We start from the raw sequence: 18,911 nt of genomic DNA, 5'->3' as shown, positions 1-18,911 counted from the left end.
GAAGGGTGTCACCAATTAGTCTGTCTCATCAGACGCACAGTCTAACTCATCAGACAAAGACTGCGTTAGTTGGTATCTGCCTACGATGTTCTCTCAAAATGCTTCGCTATGCTCCTGAGAGCAAACACAACAGCAGGGAGAGGGGCCTGCAGCTCTTCCAGAGCTGTTGAATACAGCTCAGGGTTTCAGGAGCACCGAAGGGAATTAGGGTCACAAGTCTCTCTGCCTGCTTCAGGTCAGTTCGTCCTTTTCCGTCTAGGTGACACAAAGCCTGTGCACGGAGAGCGTTGGGGGCGTCACTGTTGGTCCGTTCCTGAGCACGGCTCCCCGAGAGGATGTGTGCTGCACTTGGCAGGGCACCAGCCCTTCCGGCAGCGGGGAGCAGAGTCCTTTATTTTCAACTGACTGCTTGTGAAAGGCATTTGTGGAAGAGGCAGCACAGGTCTTTGCTCTCATTTTAGTGGTCCGTTGGTAACTGAGGAGCCGTATGGCAGCTGGTCACAATCGCTGTGCAATATCAGTGAGCAAAATCCAGTGTTGTCTCGCCGTCCGGCTTCCTCCATTCTCACGAGTAGGCAGCAGGTCCCCAAATGCTTGAGAGCTGTCGTTTTACTGGGGAGGGAAGGCAGATTGGTGCTTGTGGGTGATTCGGCTTCTCCACAAGAATCCTTTCAAATAAAATGGATGGATCCAAGAGGCAGCCAGGCTGCTGTTCTAGCACCCAGCCTGGCTTTGAAAACCACACGCTCATCTTGCAGTGTGAAGGTGCCTACATCATCCCCTGGGACCCTGTTTTCATTGTGCTCAGGGCTGCATTTATTCTGATTATTGCAGCCACCCCCAGGACTGATTCATCAGCTGATGGGAGCAGTTATTTGAAGATCTGTCCCAGCCATGTGCAAAGCACAGCAACAGAGGATCTGCTTTTTTGCTTTTTTCTGTATTTTTCCTCCAGGTCTCCCCTGGGAACAGAAGCCAATTGCTCTCCAGGCTTTATATAATGGCAAGTGATTAGAAACGTCCTGGGGGAGTTAAAAAAAAAAAAAAAGGGAATTTTCACTTGGGGAAACACCACCCTCCATATCCTCACATTTATTCTGTGGGGAGGAAGTGCTTAGGACTCGGGGTCTGGGGCTCTTTTCCCATCTCAGCATTCAGCCCCTGGGCAACTGTCAGCAAAATGTTTCCTTCTTTGCACCATGTGGCTGATGATACAGAGCTCCTTAGCAGAACGCCTGAAGATCAGCTGTTGAAATGCAGTCGATCAGAGGCGGAATTAGTTAAATAGCAGCTACTGGGCATCAAGCAATAGTTGCACAGCCCTTTTATTTCTGGAAGTAAGACTGAAATACGGAGGAGAGCACTTCGCAGCTGGGTGCCCTGCAGCGTGTATTGCGCTCCTTCCTAACAATTTTTCCTACCATGGGAAGGAATTGCTTTCAGCCTGCCACCCCCTAGCCTTTTACTCAAAAGGTGTGTGTGTGCTGGGTCTGTGCAGCCATAAGATAGGATTCCCTCACTCCCCGCTCTCTTCTGGGCAAGTGCTCGAACACATCGTGATGAGTATTAGTGTCCGAGCAGGGGCCGTGCCGAGCTGCAGAGCTGAGCTGTGACTGGGAACAGCTCTGCAGCTTCTTCCCACAGGCTGGTCTGTGGTTCTGAGCTGACACGGGTGTACCTGGCAGCTCCCTCTTTTTGTAATCCCTGTCTCATGCTGGGGAGGAGAGCCCTCCGCCAGGCAGGTGCTGCTGTTCACAACCATATTCCTCTTCCCAGCAGAAGGCCCATGGCGTTTATAGAAAGCCCTGACCTTTGCCTGGTGCTTTCCAGACAAGACAGAGGGCACATCCCTCCAAAGAATCACTTGCAACACAGATGGTTTTTCCTAGCCCGTGCCAGCTCCTGCACCAAGCACGCACTGTCCCGTGAGCGGAGGCCAGCCAGATCCATCACGTGGGCCTGGCGTTGGCCTTTTCATTTCCTGCCCTTCCGAGTAGCGTTGAAAGTTTACGCAGACAGCAGCTACCTGAGAGCGGTGGGAGGGGACCGCTGCGTAGGCTCTCCGCTTGGAATGAGGGCGCTGAGCTGGGCGCAGGGAAGAGAGCACGCTCTTGGGAATAACAGCTCTACAACTCGTGGCCGTAGCCTGCAACAAGAACTGCATCGTGGTCTTCCCTGCGTGGGTCGGGGCAGGGGAAGGTGCTGTGACCAGCTGTGGAGGGTCGGTGTGTGTACATGGACGTGGAGAGGAGGGTCCTGGGGGTGGTAACGCCTTGGTTTGCTGTGGAGCAGAGGCAAACCAGTGCCTCAGCCTGCCCGCCCTGTCCCCCGTGGAAGCTCCCGTGTGGGCAGCAGAGACTGCAGTCTGGCTGCAGCAGAGGAGTGACAGGATCTACCCCCTGCCTGCCCCGCTGACGAATCCATGTTTTTCTCTCCCATGTGCCAATCCTGCCGTGCCTTTCTCTGTTCAAGGTTTGGTACTAGGTGCCCCTGAAGCATGCAGCCAGTCCCCTTCTTCGCAGCCCAGCCGTGGCCTCCTACCCTGCACAGCCCAGCAGCCTCAACCGCAGCCCCCCCAGCAGCCACCACCGCAGCCCCAAGGACTCCCACCTGCAGCCCAGCAGCAGCCAGCCATCAGCAACCACATGATGTCCCAGGTGAGCTGCTGCACGATGTCCAGGGCTCGGTGAGCTCCTTGGGCCCACAAGTGGGAGGTGGAAGCGGAGCCAGAATACACCCAGGGTGCTCTGGACTCACACTTGCCCACTGCCTTTTGGGTGTCCTCACACTTGCTGCCAGTTAGGGAGTGACGGTCCCTCTGTGCTCTTGGCAGAGAGCAGGAGAAGGTCGAGCGCCTTGCTGTGCCTGAATATGGTGCTGTGTGACATCTCAGCTTGCCAGCCTCTTCTGTGTCCGCTTGGGCCAGCAGCCCCCCTGGCAAGGGATCTGTAGCCCTTTGCTGAGTGGCAGGGTTACGTTCTGGAACCAGTTGCCCTCCTGGTGAGGGGCCGTCAAAAGGTAGTTGGGTTTGAGCTCCCCAGAGCTGAAATCCCGTGACCTGTCCTGGGGAGCGGCAGACCTGGAACTCATGGGTGTATTTTCCGGACCCTCCCCAGGTTAAACCCGAGTGATGTTGCGCAGCCTGCAGGGCTGTTTCTGAGAAAGGAGCCCCCTGGCAAGCGCTCGCGGCTGTCGTTCCTACGTACTTTGTTCTGCTCCTGAGGCTGTAAAGAACCCCAGCACACGAGCTGCCCCTGTGTCCCTGCCGTACTGGGGAGGGGGTGGGACAGCGCTGGTGGGCACGTTTGGAGAGCAGAGCTGCCCCGTGTTCAGCGCGTGCAGAGCTGGGGGCCGTGCGTGGGCAGTGGCCTCAGGACCTTCCCATCCCGCCCGGCTCGGAGCAGCGTGTCAGCGCTGGACCTCGGCCTGCCTGGGAGTTTTATAGGGATCCTTTCTGGTGCATCATCTCCTACTTATGATGTCTCCTACAGCAAAGAACTGCAAGTTCCACTGGAGTTATACTGGAGGTTCTCAAGATCCGACTGGACAGGGAGGGTGCTAGATAATCTTATCTAGGCTCGTTTTCCCATGAAAGGTTGGACCAGATGATCTTCTGAGGTCCCTTCCAACCTGGGCTGTGCTACAATTCTAAGTGTTTTCAGTGGGATGGGATGGGAGAAGGAAACAAGCCTTGAACAGCTTTTGCTGCAGATAACATGAACGGCTCCTTGCTGTCTGTTGCTGTCTGTATAAGGATAGGGGGAACTTGCAGTTCTTGGGCCCTGGACTGGCTCCAGCGTTGGGGATCTGTTTGCAGAGGACACTGACACTCAAGGGAGGTGAGGGGTTTCCCTGAGCGAGCCAGAGTCCGGCGCTGAGGCTAACGGGAGTGTCTGTCTGGAGGGGTAGCATGGCGTGGGACAGAGCACAGTGCCCTGAGTGGGAGGTTTGAACACGGAGAAGGCTCCTGGAGCTTGTGCAGGATCACTGTGTCTTGCAGGGGTTTTGTTTCGTATCTTCCACTGTTTGGCTGTTCTAATCATTTAGGTCCTGGAAATTTTTTTTTTGTGTGTTTGACTGTTGGTGAAAGGTCTGAGGATGCACTGGCCCCCATACGCGTGCACCTTCTGTTTCACTAGAGGTCAAATCAAATAATCAAAAAACCAATCCAGTGCTGACCGTTACATGTTCGGTGCTTGAATTGGGTGTTGTCATAAACAGGCATCAGCAGGTCCTCCCAGTGACAAAGTGAGAGGGGCCCCTGCAGAAAGCAGGAGTGAAGAAAAGACATTACCCGCAGGAAAGGTCCAGGCGCGCTGCAGAGAGCGGCGGGCGTCAGCGCCACACACGAGTGGGCAGTGGAGTGGGACAGGCACGAAGGTTGTGCTGGGGGCAAGTGGCTCTCCTGCTGCTGTTGGCCGTAGCCGGCCTTTGTGAGCTGGTGTCACCGTGCATGCCAGGCGAGAGCTGCTTTGTGGACATGGTCGGCCTTCCCAGCTTCCACAAAGCAAGTGGCCAGGCTGTATGTCTTCACAGAGACGAATGCTCCCCCGTTCTGGTCTCCATGCTTTCCAACCCTCTGCAACGGCCCCCTCCGTGTGTTTGCAATTGGCTCAGTTGACTAACCTTGTTGTTCCTTCTTTCTCTCCTTCCTCCTGTATCCTTCCTTCCCCCCTCCTCTTTTCCCACCCAAATCTCTCTCCTCCCGCTCCCTTCTCTGCTGGTCTTAGCCGGTCCCAGCGCTGCAGCCTGTTCAGTATTCTCCAAGCTCCTGCCCCCAAGTCCTCTTGCCAGTCTCTCCACCCCAGCAGTACAACCTGGTATAAACCCCGTTTCCTCTTCTGCGCTGTTTCTATTGTACTCCTGTGTTGTGTTTGTGTTGTATGAGCTTTTGCTAATCAGGTATGTCGCGGACATTGCACCCCGTGGGTTTGGGATTCATGGAGGCTCCGCGCTGCGGTGGGGTCAAGGCAGTGGCACGCCTGAGGCTGTGGGACCCACCGGGGCCGGGCACTGCTGGAATGGCTAATCCTGGAAAGAGCCTGGGGAAGAGCAAGTGCCAAGCCCAGAGCTCCACCAGGAAGTGAATGTTTGTGCCCAGCACTGGGGGCAGGGGCCATGGCTGCCCTGTGGTCTCAGCCAGCCCTCTGTTGTCTTTTGGGAACAGCGCGCTCCATAGGACATGGCCTCTGTGCTGGGGCCACCCCTGCCTGTGTGGGGCCCTGCATGTCACCAGTGTCCGCTGAGCATTTGGGCCCCCCCAGCAGCTCGCATGCCCCTAGCCCCTGTCCTGCAGAATGCTCTTGCTCTGTGGCTCCTTTTGGGGGACGTTTCTTGGGCGAGCTCCTCCACAGAGTAGGGAGATGGGGTCTGCAGTCTACTCAGCAGAGCTATGTCCTACATGCTGTTGTCCTACATGCTGTCCTCCTCCATCCTTCCCGCTTATCCCCGATGCAGGCCGACGAACTCAGCAACCCCTTTGGGCAGATCAGCCTCAGCCGACAGGGCTCTACAGAAGCACCGGATCCTTCCTCGGCTATGTTCCAGTCATCCCTCATCTCCCAGCATCCTCAGCAAACAGGATTCATCATGGCAACCCCTGGGCAGCCCATTTCCACCTCCAACTACTCCGCCTCAGGGCACACGGCCCCCACACAGCAGGTGCTGCAGCCCCAGGGCTACATTCAGCCTCCCCAGCAAGTAAGGACATGCGCAAGCCTGGAGGGGCTGCGCCCCTCAGCCCAGAGCCGTCGGGCGAGGGGCTGCCGGGGAGCCCAGAGAACAGTTCCTTGAGAGCGGGGCCCCTCTTTTTCTGCTGCGTGTTTGTGATGGATCGATACACAGGGGCCCAAGCTGTGGGTTGGCACGCACCCTCGCTCGGCACAGGGTGATCTCTGCCCCCGTGCTCCTCTGAGCTCACAAGGCACCTCTCTGGGGACCCCTCTGGCCGTTCCTGGCTCGTAGCGTTGGGGGAGGGACAGCAACCAGATTCAGGGCTGACACCTCTAAGCTCTCTTTGGGGTCCTGCAGGGCATTATGACCTCTGGGATTGTTCCCCTTTGCTGTGATGAGAATTGTGCCTACTGTGCTCTTGCACTACTGTGCTGGGAAATGCTTGGATGTGGAGGCTGGGAGGAGCGGGAAGGGGCTGCGGTTCCCTGAGGAGATATCATCTGGCCAGAGCCAAAGCCCTGGGTGGTTTCCTTCGGCAGAAGCCAGGCCAGGTGAGAGAGAAAACTGGTCCTGGGGGACCAGCTTTCTTGGTCCCACTCCCTCTTGTGTTCTCATCACCATGTTTTCTTGATTCTGATAGATTCAGGTTTCTTACTACCCTCCTGGGCAGTACCCGAACTCCAGCCAGCAATACCGATCTCTCAGTCACCCAGTGGCCTACAGCTCCCAGCGCACTCAGCAGCTCCCCCAGCAGTCCCAGCAGCCGGGTAAGGGGGCACAGAAGGGGGGAGGGTCATGTTTCCCTTTCCTGACACTCTTGGTGGCTCTTAAGGATCTCCCATGCGCTGCCTGGGGCCAGGCTGCTCTTCCCTGTCTCCCACTCTTTGCTGGACTTGCTGACTGTAGAGCGCCTCTTGATTGTGCAAGGGAGAGTCGCAATGTGGCCGGGCTGCGAAGGCTGCTTTAGTCTTTTCCCTCCCTCTCGGCATGTGGCATGCACTGAGGTGCTCTAAGGTGGATTTGAAGCCAGGAGCTTCCTTCAGGTCTTTTTACATCTGCCGTAAGGGAAGCCCTTTTCTCACTCTTTAGCAAGAGATGGTGGCAAAGCAGAATTTAAGCCCTCATGTGCCAAGTCTTAGGCTGTTTCCTGTGGCCAGCTGGAAAGCTGCTCCATATAAATGCTGTTCTGACAGGTTTACAGCCAATGATGTCCAACCAGCAGCAAACATACCAAGGTGTAATGGGAGTGCAGCAAGCACAGCCCCCCGGGCTCCTCAACAGCCAGAGGAACAGCATGGGGGGCCAGCTGCAGAGTATGATGGGAGTGCAGCAGGCGCAGCCCCCTGGCCTTCTCAGCAGCCAGAGGAGCGGTATGGGGAGCCAGATGCAAGGCCTGATGGTCCAGTACAGTCCACTGCCTTCATACCAGGTAGGCATCAGTTGATCTCCGGTGAGGGGCTGCTGGGGAGGGAGCCTCAGCTGCGCAGGCCTTGCGGGAAGTGCCCTGTTCCTGTGCCAGAGTGATGGAGCCAAAGGCAGAGACTCACTCGCCTTGAGAAGATACTGCCTGCTTGCCAGCTTGGGGAGGGCATGTCCACATTTGAATCTGTGTAGGACATGTCTTGAGATGGAGGACAGAGTGCAGTTGGGCTCTTCGCTGTTGTGTTCACAGAAGAGCTTGGAGGGGCTGCCCTTGCCTGGGCAAGATTGCTCTGGGCTGCAGTAGACATCTGGCACCTCTTCTACCCTGTATGGACCTCGCTGGTGTCTCTTTGGAGCCAGTTCTCCCTGCTCCTGCTGTTACCCGTCATTCCTTAGGGCTGCTTCTTTCCTCCCCGCACAGGTTCCTGTGGCCAATGAGTCCCAGAGTGTGGTCCAGCAGCCCTTCCAGCAGCCAGTGCTTGTACCAGCCAGCCAGTCTGTTCAGGGCGGGCTTCAGGCTGGAGGGGTTCCCATCTACTACAGCGTCATCCCAACTGCCCAGCAGAATGGCACCAGGTAAAGCTTCTCTATCTCTGGTCTGCCTTGGGGAGAAAGGGAGGAAGTAGGCTACGCCTACTGAAAGGGTGTTAGCATCCTCCTCCTGCAGCTAGAGGAGGTGGCCGGGCACCGTAGATGCTGGTCATCGCTTCGGCTTGCCCAATCCTAGTCCCCATGGTCAGCACCTCCTGGACACAGCTGTCCTGCAGCGCGCGGTGCTTCTGTGCTGCTCCAGAGGCGGCTGGGTTTCTCCCCATCCCCTCACCAGAGCACTCTCTGCTTCACAGCCCTTCGGTGGGGTTTCTTCAGCCACCTGGCTCTGAACAGTACCAGATGCCACAGTCCCCGTCACCCTGCAGCCCGCCGCAGATGCAGCAGCAGTATTCAGGTAAGAGGGGCCCCTGGTCAGGGTTGGCAGCGACTGTGCACAGCTTGGGTCAGGTTTTGTAGGGGCTGTAGAGCTGCCAATTCAGAGCCAAGCCTGGCAGCTTCTGTGCGATGGGATTCCTTAGCCTTACCCATCCCCCAGCCCACTGGGAATTATCAGGACGTGGCGCAGTGACTTTGCTCCAGGCCGTTGCTGGCCTGTGCCTGGCATTCTCCCGCCGTGGTGGGCAGGCAGGGCAGGGCAGGAGTGGGCAGAGGGAGCTGCTGTGGGCTGTGGACTCCCTCTGCTGGCAACGCACCTTAGTGTCACCGGGGCAGCTCCTGGGACCAGGGATGTGGATGAGAGGAGTGTCGGGATTCCTGCATCCTGTCCCAGCTGCAGGGAGGTGGGCTGGGACCTGGGGAACTGGTGCAAGAGCTGGAACCAGGATACTCGAGCGCTGCACCCAGCTCTGTGGTTAGACCCTTTGCTGGAGGGTTTGCTGTGATGCTCAGAGAGGTCACCCAAGTTGCCTTCAACTTGTCCCCTCTGCTCGCATTTCTCCTGTATTAAAAGTCATCACTCTGATGTGAGCTGTGATATCAGAGAGGGATCCCAACCGGGTCTTGGTGGGGCCTTTTTTCAGCCCACCTGGCCAGGCAGCAGTGGCGGAGGAGAGGACATGGTGTTGTAGGGAAGAGGGCGAAGTTGCACAGACAGGCTGCCTCTTGTCCCACAGCAAGCGGCAGCAGCAGCAGTGCGCAGAGCCTGGGCAATACTGCTGCAGTTGTCTCTCCCCAGGGGTGTCTCCGTCAGGCCCTGGCGTGGTTGTGATGCAGCTGAATGTACCCAATGGCCCCCAGACCCCCCAGAATCCCCCCGTGGTGCAGTGGAGCCACTGTAAGTACTACAGCCTGGACCAGCGGGGGCAGAAGCCAGGAGACCTGTACAACCCAGACACCAGTGCTCAGGTATTGAGAGGACTGGGAAGAAGGCAGCTCATCTTTTGGGAGCAGCCTGGTGGGAGAGAAAGGACCCCAGCATCCAGGCTGTCTGGATGGGCTGGGAGACGGGGTGGGCTCATGGCGGTGAGACAGATGCGGTCACAAGCACTGGGGCTGTCTAACGCTCTCCCTCCCCCAGGCCAGCACCCAGCTGAACAGCCCCATCACGTCCCCCACCCAGTCCCCGACACCGTCTCCTGTCACCAACCTCAACAGTGTCTGCACGGGGCTGAGCCCCCTCCCTGTCCTCACACAGTTCCCCCGGCCCATGGGCCCGGCACAAGGTAAGGGAAAGGAGTGGGGACAGCACAGCGGTGGGTCTTTTCCGGGATTTCTTCAGAGCCCTACAAACATTTGCTTCCTTTCACAGGTGATGGGCGCTACTCATTGCTGGGCCAGCCGCTGCAGTATAATCTGTCTATCTGCCCCCCACCGCTGCTCCACAACCAGCCCAACTACAATGCACACCAGGTAAAACTGGCCCAAACCCCCGCCCACCCACGCTTTCACTGTCCCGGGAGCAGAGCGAGACCACCCCCTTCCCCCCCGGGCAACCCCTTTCTGGGCAGGTCCTGGGGGTGGTTAAGAAGCGGGTCTCACACCCTGCCCTGTGCTTGACACCCCTCGATGAGGCAGCATCCGCCTACCCCACGCTCTCGCCATCCGTCCGGCAGAGCTGCCGTTGGAAACGGATTTCCCTAGAGCCTGGCACTGGGCTAAAATTTCATCCTGCCCCCAGCTTTGCCCAGAAGCAGTGTCAGCCCCAAGTCCTTTGAGTGTCCTGGAACCGTGGCCGTGCCTTGATCTCATCTAATTTGCCCAAGCGTGGGGTCACCCCAAAGGTGCCAGGGGGTGCAAGGTTCATCCAAGTGTCCTCATTTCCCTTCGCAGACATGGCCTAGGCAAGTTCGGTCTCCCCTCCGGCTCCCGGGATGCTCTGTAGGCACCGTGAGGCCACAGTGTCTCCTCGGGTGACACGCTATTGTTTTTATTCTTTAAGGGGCAGACTGGAATGAAACATGGAAACCGGAGCAAGAGACAGGCCCTCAAGTCAGCATCCACTGACCTTGGGACAAGCGATGTAGGCAAGTGACCCTCCTCAAGCAGTTCCTCCTTTGCCCTCTGACTAGTCCCCACTGCGTGGGCGTAGCCAGCATTGACCATCTCCAGATGCCATCTCTGCCCACGCCAGCATCCCACAGAACCCGTTGCTGGGGTGGTTGTGGAGAGCGGTTCCTACCTGCCACCACCTCCCCCACACAAACACCCCACACCCCCAGCCCCGTGAGGACTGGCCGGGGGGAGCACAGCCGGTCCCGGTCGGCCGTTCCCATGGGGATGCGGGAGGACGGGGCTTGCTCAGGAGCCCAGTAGACGCTGCCTGCACTGAGCAAAGCTTTTGAGGAAGAGTGGGGAGAAATTGTTGGGGAGCCGGTGATGAGCACCAGGACACCTGGGCCCTATTCCTGCCTCTGTGAAGGTTGAAATGATGGGGCAGGTGGAGCTGGCAGAACTCCTGGGATTTTATTCCTCTCTGTCAGCAGAAAGTGAGTGTCCAGACCCCTGACATCTTTTTCCCACTGTTGCCTTCCCAAGTGACCCTTCCCTCTCATGCTTCCATTTCCCAGCGGGACCAGGGGCTGCAGAGCCCTCATCTTTATCAAGGACTTCGGGGTCTTCCAGGGGTGGCTGTGCGGGCTGAAATCCCCAGTGGATCGTTTCCCCCGAAAGGGGAAGGGACACCCTGTTCCTCAACCCGGGGGTCTCCGCTTGGTCATCAGGGAGGGAAGGAGAGGCACACGTCTGGCCTCTCTGCGCAGCAGTACGAGACCTGTATCGCAGGGCATGAGCCAGACGGCCTGGAAGGGAGGTGGTCTTCGCTGGCTCTCCGGAGGCTTCAGCCTTGTCCCCCACGTCACCGCCACCACCAGCAGCTGGTTGCAGGGGGCCCTTTAAGAGTTGCTTGCCGGAGAGCTGCCCCCGTCCCGGCGGCTGGCACGTTCATTACATGCCACGTTAATATTAGCAAAGAATCCATTCAGCCGGCCCTCGCTAAGCCCAAAAGCCAGGGCTGGAGCCAGGAGGCAGCAGAAGCGTTTGGGTACCAGAGAGCAGAGGCAAAGAGGTTGGCATGACGCGGTCCTGGGCGCACACGGGGATCCTCCCCATGGGGAAGCACGCAGGGCAGTGTCACACTCAGGATCCGCCCATGTCAGCCGCCTCCATGGCTGCCACCTGTCTTTCTCCCTTCCAGGAACGGAGGCCAGGAGAGTTGGGTTAGCTCCCGATCCTGGTACCCAAGGATGAGGGGAGGAAGAGGGGGCAGAGCACCCGGGAAAGCCCTAACTGAAAAGCCAAGCCCAGCCAAAGGAAGCGAGGAGGAGCTGGTGTTGCTGGAGCCCTGGGCAAATGGGAAAGACCAGTCTCCTCTCGAAGCAGGCCGTGCGGGGACCGGGATGCGGGCATCAGAAAGGATCGGGATGGGACACTGTAGGGAGCAGAATGGCAGGGGCAGTTTGAGGGGAAAGAAGTGACGGGCGTAAAAAGGTACATTCCTGACGAGGGGGCAGCTTAGCAAAGTGATGCTTTCATGGGCAAAGTAGAGGTGACTTCTGCGAGCCCAGGGCTTGGCTGGTGAGGAGCGCGCTCAGCAGCTCTTGCTGTGCTGGTGCTACCCAAGGGTCTGACACGTGCTCTCTTTCCACTGCAGTGCTGGGCCGAGTGCTGGAGGTGACAGACCTGCCCGAGGGCATCACGCGGACAGAGGCTGACAAGCTCTTCACCCAGCTCGCCATGGCTGGTGCCAAAATCCAGTGGCTCAAAGAGACTCAGGGGCGCCATGGAGATGGGGGCGGCGGGGACAACAACGGGACTCCAGAGAACGGCAGGCACAGTGACCTCGCTGCCTTATACACCATCGTGGCCGTGTTCCCCAGCCCGCTGGCCGCCCAGAATGCCTCCCTCCGCCTCAACAACTCCCTCAGCCGCTTCAAGCTGCGTGTGGCCAAAAAGAACTACGACTTGCGGGTGCTGGAGCGTGCCAGCTCACAGTAGGGCTCACGCATGGGCACAGAGCACACTGGACTGCGGGCACTTCCCTCTGCCTTCTCTCTTCCTTTCTGCCCTCCCTTCCTCTCACCCTCCTTCCTGGATATATTTATATGGACATAATTAAGAGACGAGAAATTGATTTTTTTTTTTTTATTATTATTATTTTTGGAGTGATGCCCGTGCCCGCCCACCTTACCCTGTGTATATTGTTTTGTTAAGCACTGTGTTGAACCGCACATACAGGTGTTGATTGGTATGTTCACTGCACATTTTATTTAATCTGATTATTATTTGGGGGGTATTTTTGGTTTTGTTTTATTTGGGGGGTTGTTTTTAAATATAAAAAGAAAACTTGTCCATCACTTTAACGCTGCTTTCCCGTTTTCCGCCAGTACCAGTGCTAGGGGCTGTCTGTGCTGCCTCTGCAGGGGCAGGTGACGACCAGGGAGCCGCAGGGGCGCTTGCAGGGTGACGTGTTCCTGCCCCGGTCCTGCCCCCGTGCTTGGCACCTACAAGGGCCGCGAGCTCAGGGCTTGCCAAGGCTGGGAGCCGAGACTGGGAGAAGAGCGCTGAGCACTTTGACCTGGGGCTGGTCCTGCCCCCTTCCCCCCGCCTTCAGATATTGGTAGCCTCTTTTCCCAGCCGCTGGCCCCATGCAGCTGTGCAATGGCAAGAATGGGGGCGTGGGGTGTCCCCGGCTGCATTCCCTGCCAGGAAGCGACATGCTCCTCCTGATTACAGGGGAGCAGCCCTTGAGCTGATGGGTGCGGGTGTCAGTGTGTCCTCCTGCCCCGCGGGTGCAGGAGTTGGGCTGGCACCACCCTACCACCCTCATCGTGGCAGCTGGAGCCTTCTGCAGCATCTGGATGCACCTTCAGGAGCAGGTGCCCATGGAGAGGTAAGAGCTGCCTGGAAGGCCAGGGGGGGGCTTCAGCCCCCGCCTTGGTGCAAAGTCCTGCTCCGCTGCCACCGGCCACCTGGCAGGGGCGCGGGTGCGGGGACGCTGGCACTGGGTGCCTGTCCAGCTGCAGGGACCCGGCACCCGCTGCAGGGCAGCACGATAGCAACGGGGTCCCCAGTTCCCTGCTCCGTGGCAGGTCTCTGTCTCAGTGGAGAGCGGACCAGCAGGATTTGCTGCCAGAGGGTACGGGGCAGCCACGAGAGCTGCGCCATGAGAGACCACACCGCTGCCTCTCTCCCCTTCTCCCCTCCCAGCTGCAGGGGCCTCAAATGCGAGAGCAAACGAGACATCAAGGCTGGAGCACTCGGTGTGCCCCGGCTCCGCGGCGGCCTGTGCCAGGGGGTGGGTGGGCCCCTGTGACACCCAGCAACCCACTAACGCAAATAGCCAGTGGCTCCTCTCCACCCCGCTCCCCTCCCGGCTCATGCATGGGCTCCAATTTCTCGGCGTCAGCCTCCGCCGGCGCTCAGCTGTCGGTTCCCCTCTGGCCTGTCACTCCCGCTCTCCACGGCACTGGGGCGGCTGCCCCCCTCCCTGCGCACCCGGCACGGAGGGCTGGGGGCTCTGCAGCCAACGGGGACCCAACGTCGGCCACCCTCTGCGGGGTTTTTCATCGCAGGACAAGAGCTGCAAACACAGGGTAAGTGTGTCTCCGCGTGCGGCTCCCTCTCATCGTGGTCACCAACCCCCGTGGGCCCCTGCTCCACCCACGTCGCTGCAAGACCCCAGGGCTCTTTGCTGCTGCAGCACCCCTTGCCCCAGGACCCCCCAGCCCCCATCGCTGTTTCCCTGATGGTGGTCCTGGTTGGTTTCCGTGGGGGCATGGGGAGGCCTCGTGTTAGGTATCACCAAAAATAGTGATGTCTGGGTAGAAGGACCATGGGGATGGTTAACAGTCAAAGGTGGAATCGGGCACGTTTTGGGGGATGCAGGAGCAGATCCTGCCCCGACGGTAGCATGGGGCTTCTATGGAGAAGAAAGCAGGACTGTGCGGGGACGCCAGACAAGCGTCACAGGTGTGCTTGTTCTAGGGGGCCAAGAATGGCACCATTTGCAGTTTAATAGTGAGATGGAGATGTCTAGACAGAGACGGACACGTGCAGGTAGCCCGGGGTCTGGCTCACAGCGCTTGGCACCACCTCCACCAAGCAAGCAGCAGTGCTGCGCACGCCGGGCTGGGAGCCTGCGCCGCAGGGCCCAGCAGGTCCCCCGCGTCCCCAGGACTCGCCCGCAGCAGGAGTGGCCCTTGCTGGGGCAGGAGCCGCAGGCAGGGCAGCGGGGGGATGCTGCTGGGGCAGGAGATGCTTCCCATCCAGCAAGGTCTGGCTCTCCTGCCTCCCCCCGGGCACCCGCAGTGGGAAGAGCCCCGGCCAACGCGACATCTCTCTTTTCCCCTCACAGCATGACAGAGAAGGAAGTGCCAGAGCCACCGGCTTCACCTGCTTCAGGTGGGAAACCCAAGAGCCGGGTAAGTGGGTGCCCACAGGGCAGCTTGGGTGGCTAGGGGAAGCCACCTTCCTGCCATCGTCAGCCCCAGGAGTCTTTGTGGGGCCGGCGATGCCCGGTGGGCTCCTGATCCAGCAGGGCACTGGGTGGCCATTTCCCAGCTTGGCTTTTCCCTGGGGTGCCCACATCCACGTGGTGCTCAGGAGTCACAGTTTCTCCTTCTGTGGGGACCTCACGGGGCCAGGAGAGTCCCTGTCCTCGCAGCGTTTCTGCCCCGGGACGTCTGTGGTGTCCTCTCACTTGGGGAAGAAGGAGTCTCTAGGTCAGAGCAAAGGGGCAGGAGCCAGGCACCGGCTTCTCTGCCCGCCTGCCTCACCCCACGTGTCTGCCATGTGCAATGCATCCTCTCCTGCCCCGGCAGCTACAGAAGCTGAAGCAACTTTTCCAGCGAAAGCCCAAGGAGGAGACGGCGCCAGAGCCGCAGCCCAACGGGGAGCTGGTGAGCCCCTCAGGGGGACCCATCTACTACATCTATGAGGAGGAGGAAGAGGAGGAAGAGGAGGAAGAGCCTGAGCCCCCTCCCGAGCCCCAGAAACTTGTCAATGACAAACCCCACAAGTTCAAAGATCATTACTTCAAAAAGCCCAAGTTCTGTGATGTTTGTGCCCGCATGATTGTCCGTGAGTCCTGAGGGGGCTGGGGCTGGGGGCCACGCTCAGGGCGAGGGCTGGGGGCCAAGGCTGGCGAGGGCTCCAGCCCAGCCGTCCCCGCAGCTGCAGTGTCACATTGCCTCTCCTTTCCACCCCCCTGCCCCCCCACCGCCAGTCAACAACAAATTTGGCCTGAGGTGCAAGAACTGCAAAACTAACATCCACCACCACTGCCAGTCCTACGTGGAGATGCAGCGCTGCTTCGGCAAAATCGTGAGTGTTCCAGCGGCCCCGGGCTGGGGGCACGACCTCGGGGGGGGGGCCGAAGCACCGCGGCGGGGAGCGGCCGGCTCGGTCCCCGTGGGCAGCACCGGGGCGCCATGCCCCACCTCCCGTCCTGGGTCCGAGGGATGAACCCCGGCTTCACCCTCTGCCGGGGGGGTCCACCCGCTCTGCCCTCAGCCCCCGCGGGAGGGCCCACGGGTCGGGGTGGCGGTCAACGCTCTGACCTCCTCTTTCCTTCCAGCCCCCAGGGTTCCGCCGGGCGTACAGCTCACCCCTCTACAGCGACCAGCAATATGCCTGCGCCAAGGATCTGCTCTGTAAGTGCCGCCCCCACGCCGGGTGCCCCATCTCCTCGCGTCCTGGGGCTGAGCCCCTCTCGCCATCCCTATGCCCCAGCAGCAGCCAACAGGAGCGACCCTGTGTTCGAGACCCTGCGGACGGGCGTCATTATGGCCAACAAGGAGCGCAAGAAAGGGCAGGACGACAAGAAAAACGTGAGTGCGGGGTTGGCCTGGCGCTCCGAACGCCCCAGGGTCCCAGCAGCACAGCCTGCGCCCCATTGCCACCCCCACCTCCCTGCCTGCCCTGCACCCCCTGACAGCTCTGTGCCTTGCAGCCTCTGGCTGCTATGATGGATGAGGAACCAGAGGCCACGAAGACAGAAGGGGGCAAAGCCGAGGGCGGTGAGTGCTGCGAGGGCGGCGGGGCCGGCTGCACTCAAGGGCCAAGGAGCTGGGGGGGGAACGCGCTCCAGCCACAAGCATGGGCCCGGGAGGGAGCCTGATGGGGAGACTGTACTTGGGGGGCCCACTGGGGTGGGTTTGACCCTGCAAAAGGGGGTCTTCAGTTCAGGTCTCCACCCTGGGGCACTCTGCTTCCCTCGCTGACGTGGGCACAGGTGACCCTCGGGAGGAAGCTGGTCCCAGCGCAGGGAGCAGCACCAGGAGGGATGTAACCGCCCTCCTCCCATTTCCAGGCACCTCTGAAGGGGACAAGAAGACTGAGAAGAGCCCAACAGATGACAAGGTGGCTGTCGCCCTCACCCTATGCCCAAAAGGCCCCCGGCAGCCTGGGCAGAGGCCGCAGGGATCTCCCTGCTGGGCTCCCCGGGGCTGTCCTCACCCTCTCTGGGGTTCCCAACCCCTCTTTCCTCCTCCCCTAGAACAAGAAGCCACAGCCAGGGATCCGCGGTGGCTACCTGCAGTCTCACTATTTTGTGGCACTTTATCGCTTCAAAGCCCTGGAGAAAGATGACCTTGATTTCCCGTAAGTTCCCGGACATGTAGGGGGCACAGGGGTGATGAGGGGAAGGACGTGGCGTGTCCAGTGGGGAGGGGGAGAAATCTTCGCCTCAACTATGAGGCTCTTGCGGCCAGGAGAGGTCTGCGAATGAATGAATGAGGGCAGAAATTAGAGCCACGCTGGCTGTGGTTTGGGTTTTGTGGCTGTTCTGGAGCGGGGGCCCTGGCTCTGGCTGCGGCAGCTCTCCCAGGCCCCGGGCTTTGGGCACCAGCCTCAAGTCCCGAGGCTGCGGGTCTTTCTCCTGATGCGGTTCCACTCATTTCTTGCCCCCCAGACTTGACGCAGAGCTGTTCCCGCACGGGACCTGGCTGTCCCTGAGCCCGCAGGCTGTGCGTGTTCCTCAGCCTCCCCCGACACGGGGCTCTAGGAGCCAGCGCTGTGGGAAGGGCAATTTTCCTTGACAACCTCGGGGTCTCCCATGGCGGGGCGGGGCACGCCCCCCCCTCACACTGAGCCCTGCCTTCCCTTTGCAGGCCAGGGGAGAAGATCACCGTGGTGGATGACTCCAACGAGGAGTGGTGGCGGGTAAGGCTGGTGTCCTACAAGCACAGAGGGGAAAGATGCAGAGCTTAAAGCAGAGGGAGACGTCAGCTGGGAGCGCAAATCGCACTCTGCGGGGCAGACAGCCCCCGAAATCTGCTGCGTCCTCGGGCCAAGCCACCACCTGCAGAGGCTGTTTGTCATGGGGGAATCTGGAGGCCATACACGTTGGCTCCAACCCCCACCTCACACCCATCCACTGACTTCTTTCAGGGGAAGATCGGTGAAAAAGTCGGCTACTTCCCTCCAAACTTCATCATCCGGGTGCGGGCAGGTGAGCGGGTGCACAAGGTGACCCGCTCCTTCGTGGGCAACCGGGAGATCGGGCAGATCACGCTGAAGAAAGATCAGGTGAGACGGGACCACGCGGTCACAGCCCGTGGTCCTCCTGCCCCCACCTGCAGCCCCCCACCCCACGGCCACCCCCTGGCACCCCCCGGCCGCGCTCTGCCCGGCCTGTGACAGCGTCCCCACACCGCCCACCCCCCGGGACGGGACCCCCTCTGCCCAGCCCGGGGGCTGCCGCCTTTCCCCCGGCTCTGTGGGGCCCCGGGGGTCTCACCTGCGCCCCTCTCGCCCCCAGATCGTGGTGCAGAAGGGCGAGGAGGTGAACGGTTACGTGAAAGTCTCCACCGGCCGCAAAGTGGGGCTCTTCCCCGTGGACTTCCTGCAGGAGATCTGAGCGGGGGCAGCGTCCCAGGGCCCCCCAGCCGGGGAAGGGACGGACCCCGGCGGGGATGGGGATGGGGCAGCAGCCCCCCCTCTCCCCGATGCCTGCGGCGGTGGGGTCTCCGGTGGGGACCGTCTCCACCGGGCCGGGGGTGGGGGAGGCACCTCGCGGGCTGTTTCCCCCGTGGGGTTTTTGGTGCCTTCAGAGACACGGGGGGCAGGGAGGGGGCTCCCCAGGCTCCTTCTGGAGGCCGCCCAGTCCCCCCGCCCGAGGTGGCGGGTGCCTCGGGGGGGTGAGCGCGGTCCTGCCCCGCCGCTCGGGGCTGTGCGATCCCGGGTTTCGGCAATACACGTCTGCTCCAGCGCCGCGCTCGCCCCGCTTTGGATTTCCTGGGGGGGCGGACGGGGGTCACGGCGGGGCTGCCGGTGGCCCCAGCTGCTGCGGACCGGGCCGGGGGGGGCTGCGCCGGCGCTTTCCTGCTCCGTACAGGCCCCTTCCCCGACCCTCCGCCCCAACGCGGCACCCGCGACCCCCCTTGGGATCCGCGCAGCCCCGGGCGGTGCGAGGGGAAGGGGGCAGGACCACCCCCCCCGGCCCCGTTCCGCATCCCCGGGAGGGCCGGGGCCGGGCGCTGGCGCGGGGCCCGGCGGGGCCCGAATAGGGGCCGCGGGCGACAGGTGACGGGGCGCGGGGACAGGACGAGTCCTTGGAAGGCGGGGGGCGAGCACCGAGCCAGGAACAGGTGGCCGGGAGGGAGCGCCCGCCCCGGGGCCGACACGCCGCCGACCCCGCTGCCTGCGCCGGGGGGGGGTGAGGGCCCGGCGGAGGCGGTGGCGGCTGCGCGAGCCGCCCGTGACGTCCCGGAACCGTGACGTCGGCGGTAGCTACGGTGACGGGCCGGAAGCGGGGCCGCGGGGGTGGGCAGGGCGGTATCCATGGCGACGGGGACCGGTAGCGCGCGCCGCCCGTCGCCCCGGCGACA

General features: G+C 60.8%; 2 protein-coding genes across 8 annotated transcripts in view; both read left to right on the top strand.

Annotated features, from left to right (window-relative positions):
• R3HDM2 (R3H domain containing 2) overlaps window positions 1-12,462 on the top strand; it is a 54,065-nt gene extending 41,603 nt beyond the window's left edge. For 2 of the 7 annotated variants that reach the window (XM_063359305.1, XM_063359299.1), the window contains 12 exons: window positions 2,473-2,657; window positions 4,731-4,820; window positions 5,458-5,700; window positions 6,314-6,440; window positions 6,867-7,102; window positions 7,517-7,671; window positions 7,941-8,041; window positions 8,822-8,991; window positions 9,164-9,308; window positions 9,395-9,495; window positions 10,025-10,109; window positions 11,735-12,461. In XM_063359305.1, the coding sequence (XP_063215375.1) occupies window positions 2,473-2,657; window positions 4,731-4,820; window positions 5,458-5,700; window positions 6,314-6,440; window positions 6,867-7,102; window positions 7,517-7,671; window positions 7,941-8,041; window positions 8,822-8,991; window positions 9,164-9,308; window positions 9,395-9,495; window positions 10,025-10,109; window positions 11,735-12,078 (1,982 nt within the window). In that variant the 3' untranslated portion in view covers window positions 12,079-12,461. Of the gene's footprint in view, window positions 1-2,472; window positions 2,658-4,730; window positions 4,821-5,457; window positions 5,701-6,313; window positions 6,441-6,866; window positions 7,103-7,516; window positions 7,672-7,940; window positions 8,042-8,821; window positions 8,992-9,163; window positions 9,309-9,394; window positions 9,496-10,024; window positions 10,110-11,734 lie in introns of all 7 variants that reach the window. The other 5 variants (XM_063359302.1, XM_063359301.1, XM_063359300.1 and 2 more) reach the window with 4 other exon arrangements.
• Window positions 12,463-12,983: 521 nt separating this feature from the next.
• STAC3 (SH3 and cysteine rich domain 3) lies at window positions 12,984-18,624 on the top strand. The gene is given in 16 exon segments (XM_063359306.1): window positions 12,984-13,285; window positions 13,287-13,412; window positions 13,414-13,449; window positions 13,451-13,513; window positions 13,516-13,676; window positions 14,438-14,504; window positions 14,904-15,162; window positions 15,308-15,405; window positions 15,659-15,734; window positions 15,814-15,911; window positions 16,034-16,100; window positions 16,394-16,443; window positions 16,580-16,683; window positions 17,193-17,244; window positions 17,473-17,610; window positions 17,843-18,624. Coding segments are annotated over 16 exon segments (1,533 nt in total). The 5' UTR covers window positions 12,984-13,246; the 3' UTR covers window positions 17,942-18,624.
• The last annotated feature ends 287 nt before the right edge of the window (window positions 18,625-18,911 follow it).

This window comes from Chroicocephalus ridibundus, chromosome 24, assembly GCF_963924245.1.
Source record: "Chroicocephalus ridibundus chromosome 24, bChrRid1.1, whole genome shotgun sequence".
Taxonomy (NCBI): domain Eukaryota; kingdom Metazoa; phylum Chordata; class Aves; order Charadriiformes; family Laridae; genus Chroicocephalus; species Chroicocephalus ridibundus.
This window is presented reverse-complemented; position numbering and strand designations above follow the sequence as displayed.